Source organism: Poeciliopsis prolifica, unplaced genomic scaffold, assembly GCF_027474105.1.
Source record: "Poeciliopsis prolifica strain line A6 unplaced genomic scaffold, Auburn_PproV2 SCAFFOLD033, whole genome shotgun sequence".
NCBI classification, from domain to species: domain Eukaryota; kingdom Metazoa; phylum Chordata; class Actinopteri; order Cyprinodontiformes; family Poeciliidae; genus Poeciliopsis; species Poeciliopsis prolifica.
The window spans coordinates 326,463-344,884 of record NW_026562408.1 but is presented as its reverse complement, the minus strand read 5'-3'; the positions used below and the strand labels follow the sequence as shown (position 1 = coordinate 344,884).

Sequence of the window (18,422 nt, the reverse complement as noted above, 5' to 3'; positions counted from 1 at the left end):
CCCGGCGCCGCAGATTGAAGACCCCTGGACCAGAGTGAGACCTGACATTAGAAGACCCATGTCTCCTTCGTTGGACGGAGACATAAATGTTCTGTAATGTAGAAAGAGCTTTTGTATTTCAATTTCTGGTGTAAAATTATGGATCAAGTTAAATGAGGAGTTAAAATAAAGTCAAAAGTTTAATGCAATTTAAAAGGAAACATAAGGTTATTTTCACAAGATATAGAAATATGGATGAGAGCCTCAATGTTTATGTAAATTGAGGCCGATGCATATACACTCTTTGTATTTTACAGCTGAGGAAAATGTTTTTATCAACTAAACTAGATGAACAACTCGACAATACTTTGGCAATCAATTATTCTGTTGATCTGCTCTGCATCCCCAGAACCAGAACCAAATGAGAAGCAGCTTTCAGCATCTATGCACCCAAAATATGGAACAAACTTCCATAAAACTAAAACAGCTAAAACCCCGACTTCCTTTAAATCTCAACTAAAATTCACCTTTTTAGAGTTTTATTTGAAACAAAATCAATAAAAAAAGTAATGATGGAACTTTAATTAATGTATTGTTTATTCCATGTTGCATGACTTTGTGTTTTTGTGTTTGTTATGATGTAAAGCTCTTCGAAATGCCTTCTTGCTGAAATGTGCTATTACAAATAAAATGTGATTAATCATTCTAATGAATAATCTGATAAAATATTGGCATTAAATCTTAAATTTTGGCTTAATTTATATGCTCCTGCATTTTTTATGAATTCTATGATCAATTGATCACTAAGAATGATTATTTAAGTAACTGATAGACCAGGATCAGTCGGTCATTATGGGGGTGTTTACATATTATTTTATATGAACCATAGTGAAGCGCGTTGTTCAGTACGAGGCAACGCCCACTGTGAGCTCCTGGGGGCCATTATGTCCACTAATTTCCTGTGAAATGGCTCTGAGGCAGACGCAGCCCTCCTGGATCCAGGCTGGCACATTTTATACTTCAGTTCATTAAACAGCACAGCGATGTGACTGATAAGGAGGGAAATCCTCCTGGATGAAGCAGTTCTGCAGAAAAATAATATGCAACACATTTTAATTTGTAAGTCTTGTGTCATGTGGTGGGATGAGTCCCACCTCCCACTCTACGCACCAGGTGCAGCAAGAAGCCCACCGTTCATCGGCTCATCTGAGATGAGTTCCATTTGTACAGCTGCTGGACGGGGTGGTGGACGGGCTATGGACGGGGTGGTGGACGGGCATAGGGGACGGGCTATAGTGGACGGGGTGGTGGACGGGCTATAGGGGACGGGGTGGTGGACGGGCAATAGGGGACGGGCTATAGTGGACGGGCTATAGTGGACGGGGTGGTGGACGGGCAATAGGGGACGGGCTATGGTGGACGGGCTATAGGGGACGGGCTATAGGGGACGGGCTATAGTGGACGGGGTGGTGGACGGGCTATAGTGGAGGGCTATAGGGGACGGGCTATAGGGACGGGGTGGTGGACGGGCTATAGTGGACGGGCTATAGGGGACGGGCTATAGGGGACGGGGTGGTGGACGGGCTATGGTGGACGGGTGGTGGACGGGCAATAGGGGACGGGCTATAGTGGACGGGGTGGGTGGACGGGCTATAGGGGACGGGGTGGTGGACGGGCAATAGGGACGGGCTATAGTGGACGGGCTATAGGGACGGGGTGGTGGATGGGCTATAGGGGACGGGCTATAGGGACGGGGTGGTGGACGGGCAATAGGGGACGGGCTATAGTGGACGGGCTATAGTGGACGGGGTGGTGGACGGGCTATAGGGGACGGGGTGGTGGACGGGCTATAGTGGACGGGGTGGTGGACGGGCTATAGTGGACGGGCTATAGGGGACGGGCTATAGTGGACGGGCTATAGGGGACGGGCTATAGGGGACGGGCTATAGGGGACGGGGTGGTGGACGGGCTATAGTGGACGGGCTATAGGGGACGGGCTATAGTGGACGGGCTATAGGGGACGGGCTATAGTGGACGGGCTATAGGGGACGGGCTATAGTGGACGGGCTATAGGGGACGGGCTATAGTGGACGGGCTATAGGGGACGGGCTATAGTGGACGGGCTATAGTGGACGGGCTATAGTGGACGGGGTGGTGGACGGGCTATAGTGGACGGGCTATAGGGGACGGGCTATAGTGGACGGGCTATAGGGGACGGGCTATAGTGGACGGGCTATAGGGGACGGGCTATAGTGGACGGGCTATAGGGGACGGGCTATAGTGGACGGGCTATAGTGGACGGGCTATAGTGGACGGGCTATAGTGGACGGGCAATAGTGGACGGGCTATAGTGGACGGGCAATAGTGGACGGGGTGGTGGACGGGCAATAGTGGACGGGGTGGTGGACGGGCTATAGTGGACGGGCTATAGTGGACGGGGTGGTGGACGGGCTATAGTGGACGGGCAATAGTGGACGGGCTATAGTGGACGGGCAATAGTGGACGGGGTGGTGGACGGGCTATAGTGGACGGGCTATAGTGGACGGGCTATAGTGGACGGGCTATAGGGGACGGGGTGGTGGACGGGCTATAGTGGACGGGCTATGGTGGACGGGCTATAGTGGACGGGCTATAGTGGACGGGGTGGTGGACGGGCAATAGTGGACGGGGTGGTGGACGGGCTATGGTGGACGGGCTATAGGGGACGGGGTGGTGGATGGGCTATAGGGGACGGGGTGGTGGACGGGCTATAGTGGACGGGTGGTGGACGGGCTATAGTGGACGGGCTATAGGGGACGGGCTATAGTGGACGGGCTATAGGGGACGGGCTATAGGGGACGGGCTATAGTGGACGGGCTATAGGGGACGGGCTATAGTGGACGGGCTATAGTGGACGGGCTATAGGGGACGGGGTGGTGGACGGGCTATAGTGGACGGGTGGTGGACGGGCAATAGTGGACGGGGTGGTGGACGGGCTATAGTGGACGGGCTATAGTGGACGGGCTATAGTGGACGGGCTATAGTGGACGGGGTGGTGGACGGGCTATAGTGGACGGGCTATAGGGGACGGGGTGGTGGACGGGCTATGGTGGACGGGCTATAGGGGACGGGCTATAAACCTAAAACGTGTACATGCTTTGTGAGCTTGGAGAATGTGGAACAGGAAGCAGTAGGGTTAGGGTTAGGGTTTCTACAGGAAGCAGTAGGGTTAGGGTTTCTACAGGAAGCAGTAGGGTTAGGGTTTCTACAGGAAGCACATGCAGCGAATGTAGAAATGTTCACACAGATTATTCCTCAGGGTCATTTTAAATGAACTGAACTGACTATAAGAATGTGAATACAAACTCTGGCTCCTGGATCTTACCTTGTTGTTATTGTGCTCCAGTGTTTTTGTCCAACCCCACCTGAACACCGTCAGCTTGCTCAGTCTATGTCCATGTCCTGAAGGTGTTAGTGTCTTTAGTAAAATTTTTATTGGAAAGTGATTTTTGTTTTGTAAATTTCTATTAAGCTTATTTTCCATTTAGTGTAATTATGTGGTTGATGGAAACGCAGCTAATTTTCTGCACCAGAAGAAGTCAGACGTGTCACACTGAGAGGTGTGGAAGGAAAAAAATCAGCAAACTTGGCTGTACAATAATCAAAGCCGGTTTATTAGGTCTCCTTGCACAGCTCAAAATGGCAGCTTTCCCATCAGTCAGTCTGTGCTGCAGTCCTTCTATAGACTGCTTATCCCCACCTTCTCAATTTTTCATCCATTGTTGATGAAACAAAAGGTAATAAAATACTTGTTTCCATCTGTATACCAGCTGTTAAAGTAATTTACAATAAAGTGTACGTTTCTATTATTATTCTTTAAAATAATAATAGATGTTGATGTCATGTTGCCGCATGACGGCTTCTTCTTTTTCTGCTTCTTCTTCTTTGTGTCATAATCTGGTACCTGATTACAGTTTAATTCGTCATTTGAATGACCATAAAAAACAAAACTGGATTTTAGCAAAAATGAATCAAGTATAAGCGAATGTCATTTTTATTTCCCTCTGTTTTCTGTGGCTCCATCTTTTTATTCCACATTTCCTTTGTGTGAAGACGATCAACTTCCTTTCATGTCTGCATGGAAAACAGCAGGAAGTTTCCAGAGTCACTTCTGTTTTGTCATTAGCGCTGTGTATATTAATGTGTAATAATTGGTGCCTTATCTTAGCGCCGTTAGCTTTGGCCTTTCTGGAAACTATACTACTAAACATTATTAACAGTCTAACTACTGTTTTGTGCTGCATAACTATTGAGCATGGTTTGGGGGAATCCAGAGTCATTTTAATTGCAGGCTGGATATTACACACACATTAAGCTGTAAAACAAAGACAATTTGTTGAGTTGAATGAGTCGGTTATGAATCAGCACAAACACTCAGCAGACGGCCACAAGCATTTGGTCTGCAGCCACACATGGAGAAAAGACGCGCTGCTCATGGAAAAACCAACATTTATTCTCTGCTGTTGCACCATCTGAGTTATTTTGTGCCATTAAACTTGTTTGTTTTTGGTGAAGATGTGAGTTCGCTCGGCGTCCTGCTTGTTTCTGTTCAGGAGGAAATAAATCGAGTCAGATGAGATCTTTGTCCCGAGTCGTTTGTCCCGAGACGTTTGTCCCGAGTCGTTTGTCCCGAGTCGTTTGTCCCGAGTCGTTTGTCCCGAGACGTTTGTCCCGAGTCTTTGTCCCGAGTCGTTTGTCCCGAGACGTTTGTCCCGAGTCGTTTGTCCCGAGTCGTTTGTCCCGAGTCGTTTGTCCCGAGTCGTTTGTCCCAAGAAGTTTGTCCCGAGTCGTTTGTCCCGAGTCGTTTGTCCCGAGTCGTTTGTCCGAGTCTTTGTCCCGAGACATTTGTCCCGAGACGTTTGTCCCGAGACGTTTGTCCCGAGTCGTTTGTCCCGAGTCTTTGTCCCGAGACATTTGTCCCGAGTCGTTTGTCCCGAGTCGTTTGTCCCGAGTCGTTTGTCCCGAGTCTTTGTCCCGAGACATTTGTCCCGAGACATTTGTCCCGAGACGTTTGTCCCGAGTCGTTTGTCCCGAGTCGTTTGTCCCGAGACGTTTGTCCCGAGTCGTTTGTCCCGAGTCGTTTGTCCCGAGACGTTTGTCCCGAGTCGTTTGTCCCGAGTCGTTTGTCCCGAGTCGTTTGTCCCGAGACGTTTGTCCCGAGTCGTTTGTCCCGAGTCATTTGTCCCAAGAAGTTTGTCCCGAGACATTTGTCCCAAGAAGTTTGTCCCGAGTCATTTGTCCCGAGTCATTTGTCCCGAGTCGTTTGTCCCGAGTCATTTGTCCCGAGTCGTTTGTCCCGAGTCGTTTGTCCCGCTCTGCTGATTGCTGCCTGTTGCTCTCGTTTTATTACGTTTCTCGCTACAATCTGCAGAAATCGTCTGGTTTTGTTTTTGTTGTCGCACATAAAATGTTTCTGCAAATGTCAGACAATTTCAAATGAAGATATGAAAAAGCATATGGGTGAGTGCCACTAAAAAAAGAACATTACTCAGAATCAGAAATGCTTGATTGCATTACCAGACAAGAATGAGTGACAGACATTAGAATTACAAAGTGAATTTAAAAAGAGCGTCTCAAACGAAGCTGATAATTTAGATCAGATGATTCCTGATTTGAAACTTGAGTTTCTTGTGTAGAAGGTTAAATAACGTGGAGCCGCAGTCATTCAAAGTAGTTCATGAATAATGAATCATATGGAAAGCTTTTGCCAGCAAACCCCATATTCAATGAGAAAAATGTTTATGTAAAAACAGTTATTTGAAGCCTGTTGATGACTTTTGTTTGTATTTTCTGTACTTTGGGTTTTCCTGGTAGATTAGTTTCTGCCTGTTTTGTGACAACTTGCCCGTTTCTAGCAGGCTGTGGTTTTCTGACGCCGATGTTTGTCTGGGGTCTGAAGATCAGATGAAACTTTCGGAGCGTCGCTGCTCACAGCTCGATCTTCCAATCAGACTCCTGATGTCAGGAGATCAAAGCTGACAGGATAATTCATCCGTCAAAGCAAACAGCCAGAGGAGCCGTTGCTGCTTGACAGCAACAATATGAGAAACTCAGCAGGATTAAATCTGATTAATTCACTCTGCAGGATCTTATGACAATACAAAGTTTTAAAACGGTAACCCTCAGGATGTTTTCCTCCTGATGGTCTGGTGGAACCAACCAAACCCTCTGAGCAGCCTGTTCCCGTCCTGGCCTGTGGGGGCGCTGCACCAAGAACCACTGAAGGAAACGACACTAAAACCTCTGAAGACGCTGAGAGCAACTTCCTTCTTCACCAGATGGTTATGAATAACAGATATTTCAGTCTGAACATATGTCTATGAAGGTTTTTCCTTCTCTTTACATTGGATAAAAATTTTCTGTTGGAAAATGTTACTGATGTTATTTGAGCCACGCCTGGAAAATGACCTGAACAAACGTACATTTCCAGACTTTTCCAGACTGCATTGAAGCTCTGTATCGACTAGTCACCCTGAGTGACATCGACTCTGTCAAAACACTAAATCTTACCACATATTTTATTTTGATGAAAATTAAGTTTCTTATTTCAAGTCTATAAAGACATTTCCACTATAACTCAGCCAGAAATACTTGCTAAGATTTTGTCTTTGTAAAAGTTTGTTGTATATTTTATCCAGTTAATTTATGATTTATCAAATGGACTAATAAACTTTAATAGAGTCCAAACTAATAAAAACTGACATTTTACTTGATAAAAGTAAACTATATCAATGTGAGCTTGAATCCAGCAGCTTTTAACAGCGAAGTGTCTCATCAGAAGTGCTGACACCTCCCTGTGTGTCTGGAGCTGCAGCTGCTGTGATCTCTGATCGTCTGCAGCTGCCAGAACAGGCCGACTCATCAAGGCGCGTGTTTCTGCGATGTGACTCTTCAGGCCGTTATCAGGGCCGCAGCGTCGGCCCCCAGCCGCCCAGCCCGCAGCCCCCAGCCTGCAGCCCCCAGCCTGCAGCCCCCAGCCCCGAGCCCCCAGCCTGCAGCCCAGCCTGCAGCCCCCAGCCCCGAGCCCCCAGCCTGCAGCCCCGAGCCTGCAGCCCGCAGCCTGCAGCCCGCAGCCCGCAGCCTGCAGCCCGCAGCCCCCAGCCTGCAGCCCCCAGCCTGCAGCCCCCAGCCGCAGCCCCCAGCCTGCAGCCCCGAGCCCCCAGCCTGCAGCCCCGAGCCTGCAGCCCGCAGCCTGCAGCCCCCAGCCTGCAGCCCCGAGCCCCCAGCCTGCAGCCCCGAGCCTGCAGCCCGCAGCCTGCAGCCCCCAGCCTGCAGCCCCGAGCCCCCAGCCTGCAGCCCCCAGCCTGCAGCCCCCAGCCCGCAGCCCCGAGCCCCCAGCCTGCAGCCCCGAGCCTGCAGCCCGCAGCCCCCAGCCTGCAGCCCCCAGCCTGCAGCCCCGAGCCCCCAGCCTGCAGCCCCCAGCCTGCAGCCCCCAGCCCGCAGCCCCGAGCCCCCAGCCTGCAGCCCCCAGCCTGCAGCCCCGAGCCCCCAGCCTGCAGCCCCGAGCCCCCAGCCTGCAGCCCCGAGCCCCCAGCCCGCAGCCCCCAGCCTGCAGCCCCCAGCCCGCAGCCTGCAGCCCCCAGCCCGCAGCCTGCAGCCCGCAGCCCCCCGGCGCGCTGACCGAGCTTCATCACGTTTTCAGACACACAGGCAGTGAGACGTGGGAGCAAATCAAAGCTGCAGGATGTACCCTTTGTGGCCCACACCATGAAATGACTGGCTGAAAATTCATGCGTTCATGTCTCACATATGATACGTCAGGCATTATTTAAAGGTGATGCTTTAAACATGGCTCCCTGTGAGAAACTACGGCTCCTGAAGCGGCTCGCCTGGTGGTGAAGCTTCACCATGAAGCTGAACAAAACACAGGCTGTAAATGTGAGCTGAGACACAACAGGACAGAAATACAAAACTGAAACATGTCGAGTTCTTCTTCATCCAGAAGCTAGCATGCTAGCTCCAGGAAATTTAAATGCTAAAGATAGAAACTGCCTTCATGAAACGGAAAAATATGGAAAGGGTGAAAAACTGACATGTTCTTCATTGTGATTGTAGATGTAATACAAACCAAACCTCATTGACATGTTGGTGTTTTACTGTCACGCCCCGCTTGTAGGCAATGGGAGACAGACGCGCAGAATCATAAAAACAATATAATCTGTTCAAAAAATGATCCGGGAGAACTACAGCCAGTCAGAGAGACGGTGGATCAATGTTACTGCTCCGGTCCGGTCCAGAGGCCAGTCATGCAGACCGGTGACTGACAGCCCCCTGCTGGGTTCAATTAGCAGCTCATCATCATCTGCTTCCGGAGGAACAAGGGAACAAACAAACCGTGAATTAGAGACATCTACTGGACAGGAGGGGATGGTGCATGCTAGTGGTAGCATGGCTACTGCAGGAAGTAAAAGATAAATACACTCAACGTTAAGATGAATCACTGATTCAACTAAATCCTTTCTCTGCAACTGGAAAATGGCAGGAAGAAAGAAAAGGAAAGAGAAAGCCAACCTGCTTTCCATGAGTTTTTAAACAAGCCACTGCTAGCGTAGCAGCAGAGCTAGCTTCAGAGGGGAAGTGTTAGTTCTGTAGTCAAAAGTTAGAGGTTCTTGAGATCCTAGTAAAATTGGTGCTTAGTGTCACAGAAGAAAAATATATTTGATTTTGTTTAGATGTTTGTAAAAGCTAGCACTAGCACAACTAGCATCACCCAAAAAAAGTAGTTGAATGAGACGTTTCAGATATTTTGAAATGTGTTATTTGATTATGTTACTTATTACTAAGTGCCAATCATTTGACAGTTTGGTGTTTTAATGTTGTTACATCTCAGATATTGGAGGGAAAGCATCAGAAAAATGTGCAACCATTTTCAAATGGGAATGAAAACCAAGCAGCAGGATGGTTTCTGTTCGCACGTCTTCTGGAGAACATTAGTTCTCCTAAAGCCTTTCCTTCAACCAGAAAATAATGTTTTTTATCAGATCTATGAAGATTGAAATCACAATAAATGCTCCAAGTTGTTCCCCATGTCCTGTTTCTGCTGGAAATGTGACAGATGTTACTATCAGAACGGAGAGCTGGGAGGTTTCAGTGTCTGCAGTTTCCCTGTGAAACATCAGTTTATCTGCTGCTCCCACAGACGGAGCGGGGCGAGCCCGGTCGCTCTGGTTGGTTTGACTCAGTGAGACCCAGCAGCTGGAGACGAATCAGATGATGAGGTTCTGGTTCCAGTAGAGCCGAGTCGACCGGACCTCTGTGTGAGCGTCTTTCTGAAGTGTCCAGATAAACAAAGCTTTGGTTGAGCTGCCGTCTGCTGGCGCTCAGCTGGAAGGAAGTCGTTGACTTCACTGTGTCTGCACCGTTGCTGACCAGTTGCTGGCCCCGAAGGGCCAGTCAGGGCCATTCGGGGCCAGTCAGGGTCATTCGGGGGCCAGTCAGGGTCATTCGGGGCCCAGGGGCCAGTCAGGGCCATTCGGGGGCCAGGGGCCAGTCAGGGCCATTCGGGGCCAGTCAGGGCCATTCGGGGGCCAGTCAGGGTCATTCGGGGCCCAGGGGCCAGTCAGGGCCATTTGGGGCCAGTCAGGGCCATTCGGGGGCCAGTCAGGGCCATTCGGGGCCCAGGGGCCAGTCAGGGCCATTTGGGGCCAGTCAGGGCCATTTGGGGCCAGTCAGGGCCATTCGGGGGCCAGGGGCCAGTCAGGGCCATTCGGGGGCCAGGGGCCAGTCAGGGCCATTCGGGGGCCAGGGGCCAGTCAGGGCCATTCGGGGCCAGTCAGGGCCATTCGGGGGCCAGGGCCAGTCAGGGCCATTCGGGCCAGTCAGGGCCATTTGGGGCCAGTCAGGGCCATTCGGGGCCAGTCAGGGCCATTCGGGGGCCAGGGGCCAGTCAGGGCCATTCGGGGGCCAGTCAGGCCCCTGGGCCCCGAATGGCCCTGTTTCTAGTCAACGTTTCTTAGCTCACTTTAAATAAGACAAAACTAAAGTACAAGTAACATTTCAGCCAGAAACCAAAATTTGCTTTAAGTCAGTAATGAAACAATCTGCTGTTGGATCTAGAACTTTATCAATATTAATGAATTATTGACGTTTGTTGCTTCGTTTCATTTCAAATGAACTGAGATACTTTGAGTCGAAACTGAACCATAAATTGTTGGTAAGAAATTAATTATATCCCAGTTTGAAGAGATGTGAAGGCGAGCAAGGATGAAGATGAGGAGGATGAAGATGAGGAGGATGAAGATGAGGAGGATGAAGATGAGGAGGATGAAGATGAGGAGGAAGACACATGGTCTTAATTTTCTGGCTGTGGATGGAGCAGCGCCGGCAGAAACAAGATCCAAAACAAACCTTCCAATCTGGAGACATTAAAACTTGTGGAATGGTCAACCTGACTTAGACCAGAAACCAGAACACACACACACACACACACACACACACACATACACACACACACACACACAGACACACACACACACACACACACACACACACAGACACACACCACACACACAGACACACAGACACACACACACACACACACACACACAGACACACAGACACACACACACACACAGACACACACACACACACACACACACACACACACACACACACACACACATACACACACACACACACACAGACACACACACACACAGACACACACACACACACACACACACACACACACACACACAACACACACACACACACACAGACACACACACACACAGACACACACACACACAGACACACAGACACACACACACACACAGACACACACACACACACACAGACACACAGACACACACACACACACACACACACACACACACAGACACACACACACACAGACACACACACACACACACACAGACACACACACACACACACAGACACACAGACACACACACACACACACACACACACAGACACACACACAGACACACACACACACACACAGACACACACATACACACACACACACACAGACACACACACAGACAGACACACACACAGACAGACACACACACACAGACACACACAGACAGACACACACACAGACAGACACACACACACACACACACAGACACACAGACACACACACACACACACACACACACACACACACACACACACACACACAGACACACACACAGACACACACACACAGACAGACACACACAGACAGACACACAGACAGACACACACACACAGACACACACAGACAGACACACACACAGACAGACACACACAGACACACACAGACAGACACACACAGACAGACAGACAGACACACACAGACAGACACACACACACACAGACAGACACACACACAGACTGCAGTCAGTTTTGCAGTTTTATGCAAACTGAGGGCCTGAGGTTTCCTCTGATGCAGATTATATAGATGGGTCGTCCAAATGGTTTTCCACTTGGATCCGCTTCCTTTGAGGATCCAAGAATCACTGAGAGTGTCTGTAATCAGAACTGTGACGACGATGATGATGATGATGATAATAATAATAATAATGGAGGAACTGGGCTCCTGTCTAAGAAAGAAATTCAAATAATTTATTATTTTATGTCTGTGTGTGTGTGTGTGTGTGTGTGTGTGTGTGTGTGTGTGTGTTGTGTGTGTGTTGTGTGTGTGTGTGTGTGTGTGTGAGTCGGCTCAGATCAGATCGTCACAGAGCCGTGAACGGCGCAGCAGGAAGTAGCATCTTCCTCACTTCCTGCTGCCATCAAACACTAACCTGACCATCGGGTTCTGGTCCGTCCTCCAGCGTTTGACCACAGAGTTTGTGTTTTGGTTCCCTGATGCATCAGAGGCCCATCAGAGAAACCAGCTGTGGACCAGTCAAAGCCCAGAAAGCCAATTACTAGATTTACTGCTCCAACATATTTATTGCTGTTCGAGTTTTAAAGGAATGACCCGTCAGATTTGAACAGGTCAGGAAACGACTCTGAGAAAATAGACACTGGCAGAAACTCTGCTGCAGTTACAGTCGGCCGTAAACTGCAGAAACAGCGAGGCTGGCCGAGGAGAGCGAGTTTAGAGAACTGCAGCTAATATTTTATTAGTCTGAGAAGTCAAACTGAGCTTCAGCGCTGGATTGACCTTTGACCTTTAGCCTGAAACAATCTGTCAGTGTTTGGTCTCTTTCTGTATCCATAACATCCGCCCTCCTAAATACTCAGAGCTTATTAGTGAAACCAGAGCTGTCAGAGGCAGCCGTTAACTCCAGCCAGCTCTGTGTCCAAACTGCAGGAAAACCTCCAGGATGAAACTCCTCGCTCATCAGACGGCCTCTGTTCGGAACCGCAGCCTGATTAACGTGGCGCAGAGCGGAGCGGGGCGGCGGAGAGCGGGGCGGCGGAGAGCGGGGCGGCGGAGAGCGGAGAGCGGGGCGGCGCAGAGCGGGGCGGCGGAGAGCGGGGCGGCGGAGAGCGGGGCGGCGGAGAGCGGAGAGCGGGGCGGCGGAGAGCGGAGAGCGGGGCGGCGGAGAGCGGGGCGGCGAGAGCGGAGAGCGGGGGCGGCGGAGAGCGGGGCGGCAGAGAGCGGGGCGGCGGAGAGCGGAGAGCGGGGCGGCGGAGAGCGGGGCGGCGGAGAGCGGGGCGGCGGAGAGCGGAGAGCGGGGCGGCGGAGAGCGGGGCGGCGGAGAGCGGGGCGGCGGAGAGCGGGGCGGCGCGCACAGACCTCTGGTTTGTGGCAACACTCGGTCATTTGTGCCCCGCTGAGCCGCCGCTCCAACGGAGGCGTTTCATCAATGTCAGGCCACTCTGAGGCCGCCTCTGTCCAGCCGGGGGCCCCAGAGACCCTTTGTCTCATTTCGAGGCCCTGAAATGAGACAAAACCTTCAACAAACATTTGAACGACGTTTTTAAATCATTAATTTATTAATAAAACTTATTCTAATCTACTGGGCCTGTTGCCTAGCAGCACAGTGCCAGTTGTTCCTTCAGGTTTTCCTGAAGCTTCCTGTGAATTTTCCATGGTTTCTATTTAAAGACAATCAATTCTGTTATTTTTTAGCAACAGAAAAACTGACCAGTTTCATTTAAACCACATCTGTTGCACAATCAGCAGCCAAACAGCCATTTTACACCAAAACTGCCTGATTTCACCTCAATGTGGAGAAACGTTGAAACCCAGAGACCTGCTCCGAAACCCAAATGTTGGGTCCAGTTGTGGGAGCCGTTCAGTTCACAGATCAGTTCAGATTCGGTTCGGTCTGGCTCAGACCCACAGACTGAAACCTTTGGATGACTGCCATGCCACCTTGTGACCTTGTGACCTTTTCACCTTGCCTCCTGGTCACCAAACTCACTGCCAGACTGATCATTACAATAAGCGGCTCTACACTTTCCGTTTATTCTGTCTGAATCATAATTACCTGCTAATGTCTAATTAGTTTATCACAACAGACGTAAATAACCTTTAACCTCTGCTTTTTAAGTTCACATTATTCTTAAATCTTGTGTTGAACTAAATATTATAATTTAAACTCCATAGTTTTGGAGATAACCTGGAGACGTTTCACATTAATGAGTCGAGTTGTAAAGTATCTTGTAGGAAAATCTCGTTTAGATGTCGGGTCTGTAAGGACAGCGGACTCGAACTCACAACCAGTGCAGTGGATCCTCAGCATCTCAGCAGTCTAAATGGTGGAACGGAGACATCTGGGTTTAATTTATGGCTCCAATAAATCCCCTCTGTTTGCCCTCTGACCCCTGAAGCAGCCAGACGCTTCCTAAAATCTGAATGGCTCCCCCGCCGCTGCGGCAGAGCGCGAACAGTGGCCGTGTTATTCTGCTGTAAAACCCAACGGCGTCTGTAATCACCTGACTGCGTCAGCCAGGCGGCGGCCGACCTGCGGTCAGAAAGTCGCTCTTTCACTGCCGGGACCATCGGGCCGAGTCACTGCAGCTCACTGGACCTGGAGATTTATTCTGCCTGTTGTTTTAACTGTTGTTGTTTTAACTGTTGTTGTTTTAACTGTTGTTGTTTTAACTGTTGTTATTTTAACTGTTGTTATTTTAACTGTTGTTGTTTTAACTGTTGTTATTTTAACTGTTGTTATTTTAACTGTTGTTGTTTTAACTGTTGTTGTTTTAACTGTTGTTTTAACTGTTGTTGTTTTAACTGTTGTTATTTTAACTGTTGTTATTTTAACTGTTGTTGTTTTAACTGTTGTTATTTTAACTGTTGTTGTTTTAACTGTTGTTGTTTTAACTGTTGTTGTTTTAACTGTTGTTGTTTTAACTGTTGTTATTTTAACTGTTGTTATTTTAACTGTTGTTGTTTTAACTGTTGTTATTTTAACTGTTGTTATTTTAACTGTTGTTGTTTTAACTGTTGTTGTTTTAACTGTTGTTGTTTTAACTGTTGTTGTTTTAACTGTTGTTGTTTTAACTGTTGTTGTTTTAACTGTTGTTGTTTTAACTGTTGTTATTTTAACTGTTGTTATTTTAACTGTTGTTGTTTTAACTGTTGTTATTTTAACTGTTGTTATTTTAACTGTTGTTGTTTTAACTGTTGTTGTTTTAACTGTTGTTATTTTAACTGTTGTTATTTTAACTGTTGTGTTTTAACTGTTGTTATTTTAACTGTTGTTATTTTAACTGTTGTTGTTTTAACTGTTGTTGTTTTAACTGTTGTTGTTTTAACTGTTGTTGTTTTAACTGTTGTTATTTTAACTGTTGTTATTTTAACTGTTGTTGTTTAACTGTTGTTATTTTAACTGTTGTTATTTTAACTGTTGTTGTTTTAACTGTTGTTGTTTTAACTGTTGTTGTTTTAACTGTTGTTGTTTTAACTGTTGTTGTTTTAACTGTTGTTGTTTTAACTGTTGTTGTTTTAACTGTTGTTATTTTAACTGTTGTTATTTTAACTGTTGTTGTTTTAACTGTTGTTATTTTAACTGTTGTTATTTTAACTGTTGTTGTTTTAACTGTTGTTGTTTTAACTGTTGTTATTTTAACTGTTGTTATTTTAACTGTTGTTGTTTTAACTGTTGTTTTTTAACTGTTGTTATTTTAACTGTTGTTGTTTTAACTGTTGTTGTTTTAACTGTTGTTGTTTTAACTGTTGTTTTAACTGTTGTTGTTTTAACTGTTGTTGTTTTAACTGTTGTTGTTCCGCCTGTTGCCAGGCCAGCTCTTGATATTTATGTTTGTAGATAGGCGGCGATCTGAGCTGGTGCACATGTGACACGTATGTGCAAAGGTTCACCAGCGTCTCTATTTTCTTAGACGACTTTGATTGCGTGACGCTTCCAAAATGATGATGTTGATCTTTAGTGGGGAAACCGTCGAGTCTGTTCCGGCATCACTGGATGGTTTGGAAATATTACTGCTAAATTAAACACTAATTTTAATTTAACATGTTCTGATGGGTCTGGAGGAAGGTTCAGGTTCCTCTGAGCAAATATGAAACATCCATCTGTTCTTCATGCTGCATCACCAGCATGGAGAGGAAGCATGTTCTGCAATCTGACACTTTCTGAATTCATTCATGGTTACTGTCCTTATGGATGAGCTTTTATTGATGTCCTGCAGTTTGGCCCGTTTCCAACACAAATTTCTCCATGAGAGACGAATAAAATGATCTTATCTTAAACTTTAGAAACAACAAGCGTTCACACATGACTCTAAATGTTGCTTAGAATTTCATTCATATTCAATAGTGAAATTCAGAAACACTGAGAAAAAGATTTGTTACAGTTTGTTCACATTTGTTTGGTAAATGATCAGATATGAAGCAGACTGATAACAGAAAGCATCTTAGAGTGAAGCTGGTTGGTTCAGATCCTCCTGACCGTCTGCTGGATGTGGAACCAGCAGCTCCTGTCAAAAGCACACAGGCAGCGTGTTGCTGATCAAATCCTCTAACACTGAGAAACTTACAGGTTTACTAAAAAATTTCAAAGATTTTTCAGGCAAATTTTCAACTTTTCAAACAGAAATTTGAGTTTTTCTTCTAAAGAAAAGCTCAAATTTCTTTAGAGATTTCTTTGATCATCTGGTCCAAAATCATAAGGTTTCATTGGCCTTAATTTGAACGTTACTGGACAGGAAGGAGGGTAACGAGAGAAAACATGGGGCAAAGGTCGACAGGCCGGGAATCGAACCTGCGGCTGTGCTGAACCCCTTCGCCACTACAGCAACCCCAGAAATGTGAGTTTTGTTGTGGAGAATTTCAGATGTTCTCCTTGTTGTCTGTGTGTTGTCTGCGGCCAGGGTAAGGGGTAAGGGTAGGTTACCTACCCTTACCCCTTACCCTAACCCACCGCGCCGCACCGCACCCCACCGCGCCGCGCCGCACCCCACCGCACCGCGCCGCACCGCACCCCACCCCACCGCACCGCACCCCACCGCACCGCACCGCACCCCACCCCACCGCGCCGCACCCCACCCCACCGCACCCCACCCCACCGCACCCCACCCCACCGCCGCGCCGCACCCCACCGCACCGCGCCGCACCGCACCCCACCCCACCTCACCGCACCCCACCGCGCCCCACCCCACCCCACCGCACCCCACCGCGCCGCACCGCACCCCACCGCGCCGCACCGCGCTGCGCCGTTGATCTGCTCTGTGTCTGAGCAGCCGGTGTTTCCAGGACTGGAACAGAGACTCTTCCTGAGCCCAGAGGAACCGCAGCTGTAAAGACAAAGCCAGAACATGGAGGACTCGTAAATAAAGATGGAGAGAAGCGGCTCTCCACCAGATAACTGCCACTTCCTGGAAGACGACCGCACCAGTGACACAGCAGAGGGATTCCTTCACCAAAACAGGATGTTTGTGTCAGACGCTGATTGTTGGTGCTTCCCTTTTAATTAGCTTCTGGCTAATTTATGCTGTGAGAAACTCTTTACTGGTTTCACTGGGTTTTAGACAGAACAGAAAAGAAGTCAGGATGTTAAAAATACTTCTGTTTAACTTCAATACATTTCAATGAAATATTGCCACATGAACGTCGCCATGTTGTTTACATTGCAATGCACCCTGGGTAAATGAAAGATGCCAGGTGCTACAGTGCTGCTAGCTAGCTGGAACAGTAAACATTCATGATTAAAATATTAAAATCTCATCTACGATGTTTACTAGGATCTTACTAAATGAAAGCAGAAACACAGAGCTAATTAAGCATATTTTCTGTTAAATGTAATACTTTGCATTTAAAAAGATAAAATTATAAACCAGACTGTTCAAATGTTTTATCTGGTTCAAAATCATTGTGTCAAAAGTTTTCAAGGTCCTAGAAAATAAAAACCTGAAGTAACAGCAACTTTTAGCTCTGATGTAGAACAATTAGTTTTGTTTTCTTGTTCATCAATAAAGAAAATGGGAAACAAGTCTTTTTTTGTAGGAAAGCGACTCGTCTACTTCTGCAGATCTAAAACATAAAAAGCATTTTGCATGTTTGCTTTATTGAGATACTTGTAGATTTTAAATTCACTCAGTTATGAAGCCAGCATTGCTTTATTTTAAAACTCACCATTTCAGCAGATGAAATAAAATGATTTAGCTGCAGTAATGTTAAAAACTGATGAGTGAAACTGAAGCAGGTCGGCTCATTATGAAAACCTGGTTATGAAAATACTTTGTTTTGGACTTTTTATTTTGTAAGATGATTCAATTGGTAATAATTTAATCCGATTTCAAATAAATTAGAAATCTTCATCTGCATCAATTGTATCAACTGTGGTGCCATTATTGACCCGCGGCCACAGATTCCAAGCTGGACATTTTCTCCAGGAAAGCCAAAAACCTTTCAGCTGTAAATTATTCAGTGAAAGTGAACAAATCCAGCTTTCTCTCAGGTTTCCTTTAGCCTTCAGTTTGCAGTTGAATTTCATGCCAGAATTGATTCAAATGATTTCCTTAACAGATCACACACAAAAACACTTTATTTAAACCGCCCCAGTCTAATGAGAAGAAGCTCAAACTGTTTTTGGACGTTTCCCAGCTGATGTGAACGATTACTGCGCATTTGCACGGAGAAGGCCTGTAATTGTTGAAGCCCTGGGGATGTGGCTGATTGGACCTCGTTAAGCTGCATGTGCGTCAGCGGACACCAGCCCAGAATATTGCAGTCAAACTTCAGCTTTATAACCTGCACTTTCCCCGCAGAGGGCGGCTAATGGTGCACAACGTCCAGGTAGCAATTTGGGCCAGTTAGGGTTTAACTACATCCGACTATAATATGGAAGCTCACACAGAATAATACAGCATGGAACCATCTTTAAATATTGTGGGAAAACATTTGTATCAGAACTGCAGCATCACAAGTTACACAGTCAAAAAGCAACAGCAATAATCTGAGTTATTTAGACTGTGTCTTTTAAATAACTCAGTGATCTCTGGGTTACCCAACTAGAGCTTCTGTACCAGACAATGTT

General features: G+C 47.3%; 1 protein-coding gene across 1 annotated transcript; it reads left to right on the top strand.

Annotated features, from left to right (window-relative positions):
* Positions 1-5,474: 5,474 nt before the first annotated feature.
* On the top strand, positions 5,475-7,638 carry LOC129373373 (uncharacterized). The gene is made up of 2 exons (XM_055051255.1): positions 5,475-5,478; positions 6,827-7,638. Exons 1-2 carry the CDS (start codon positions 5,475-5,477, stop codon positions 7,636-7,638), a joined length of 816 nt encoding a protein of 271 aa, XP_054907230.1.
* The last annotated feature ends 10,784 nt before the right edge of the window (positions 7,639-18,422 follow it).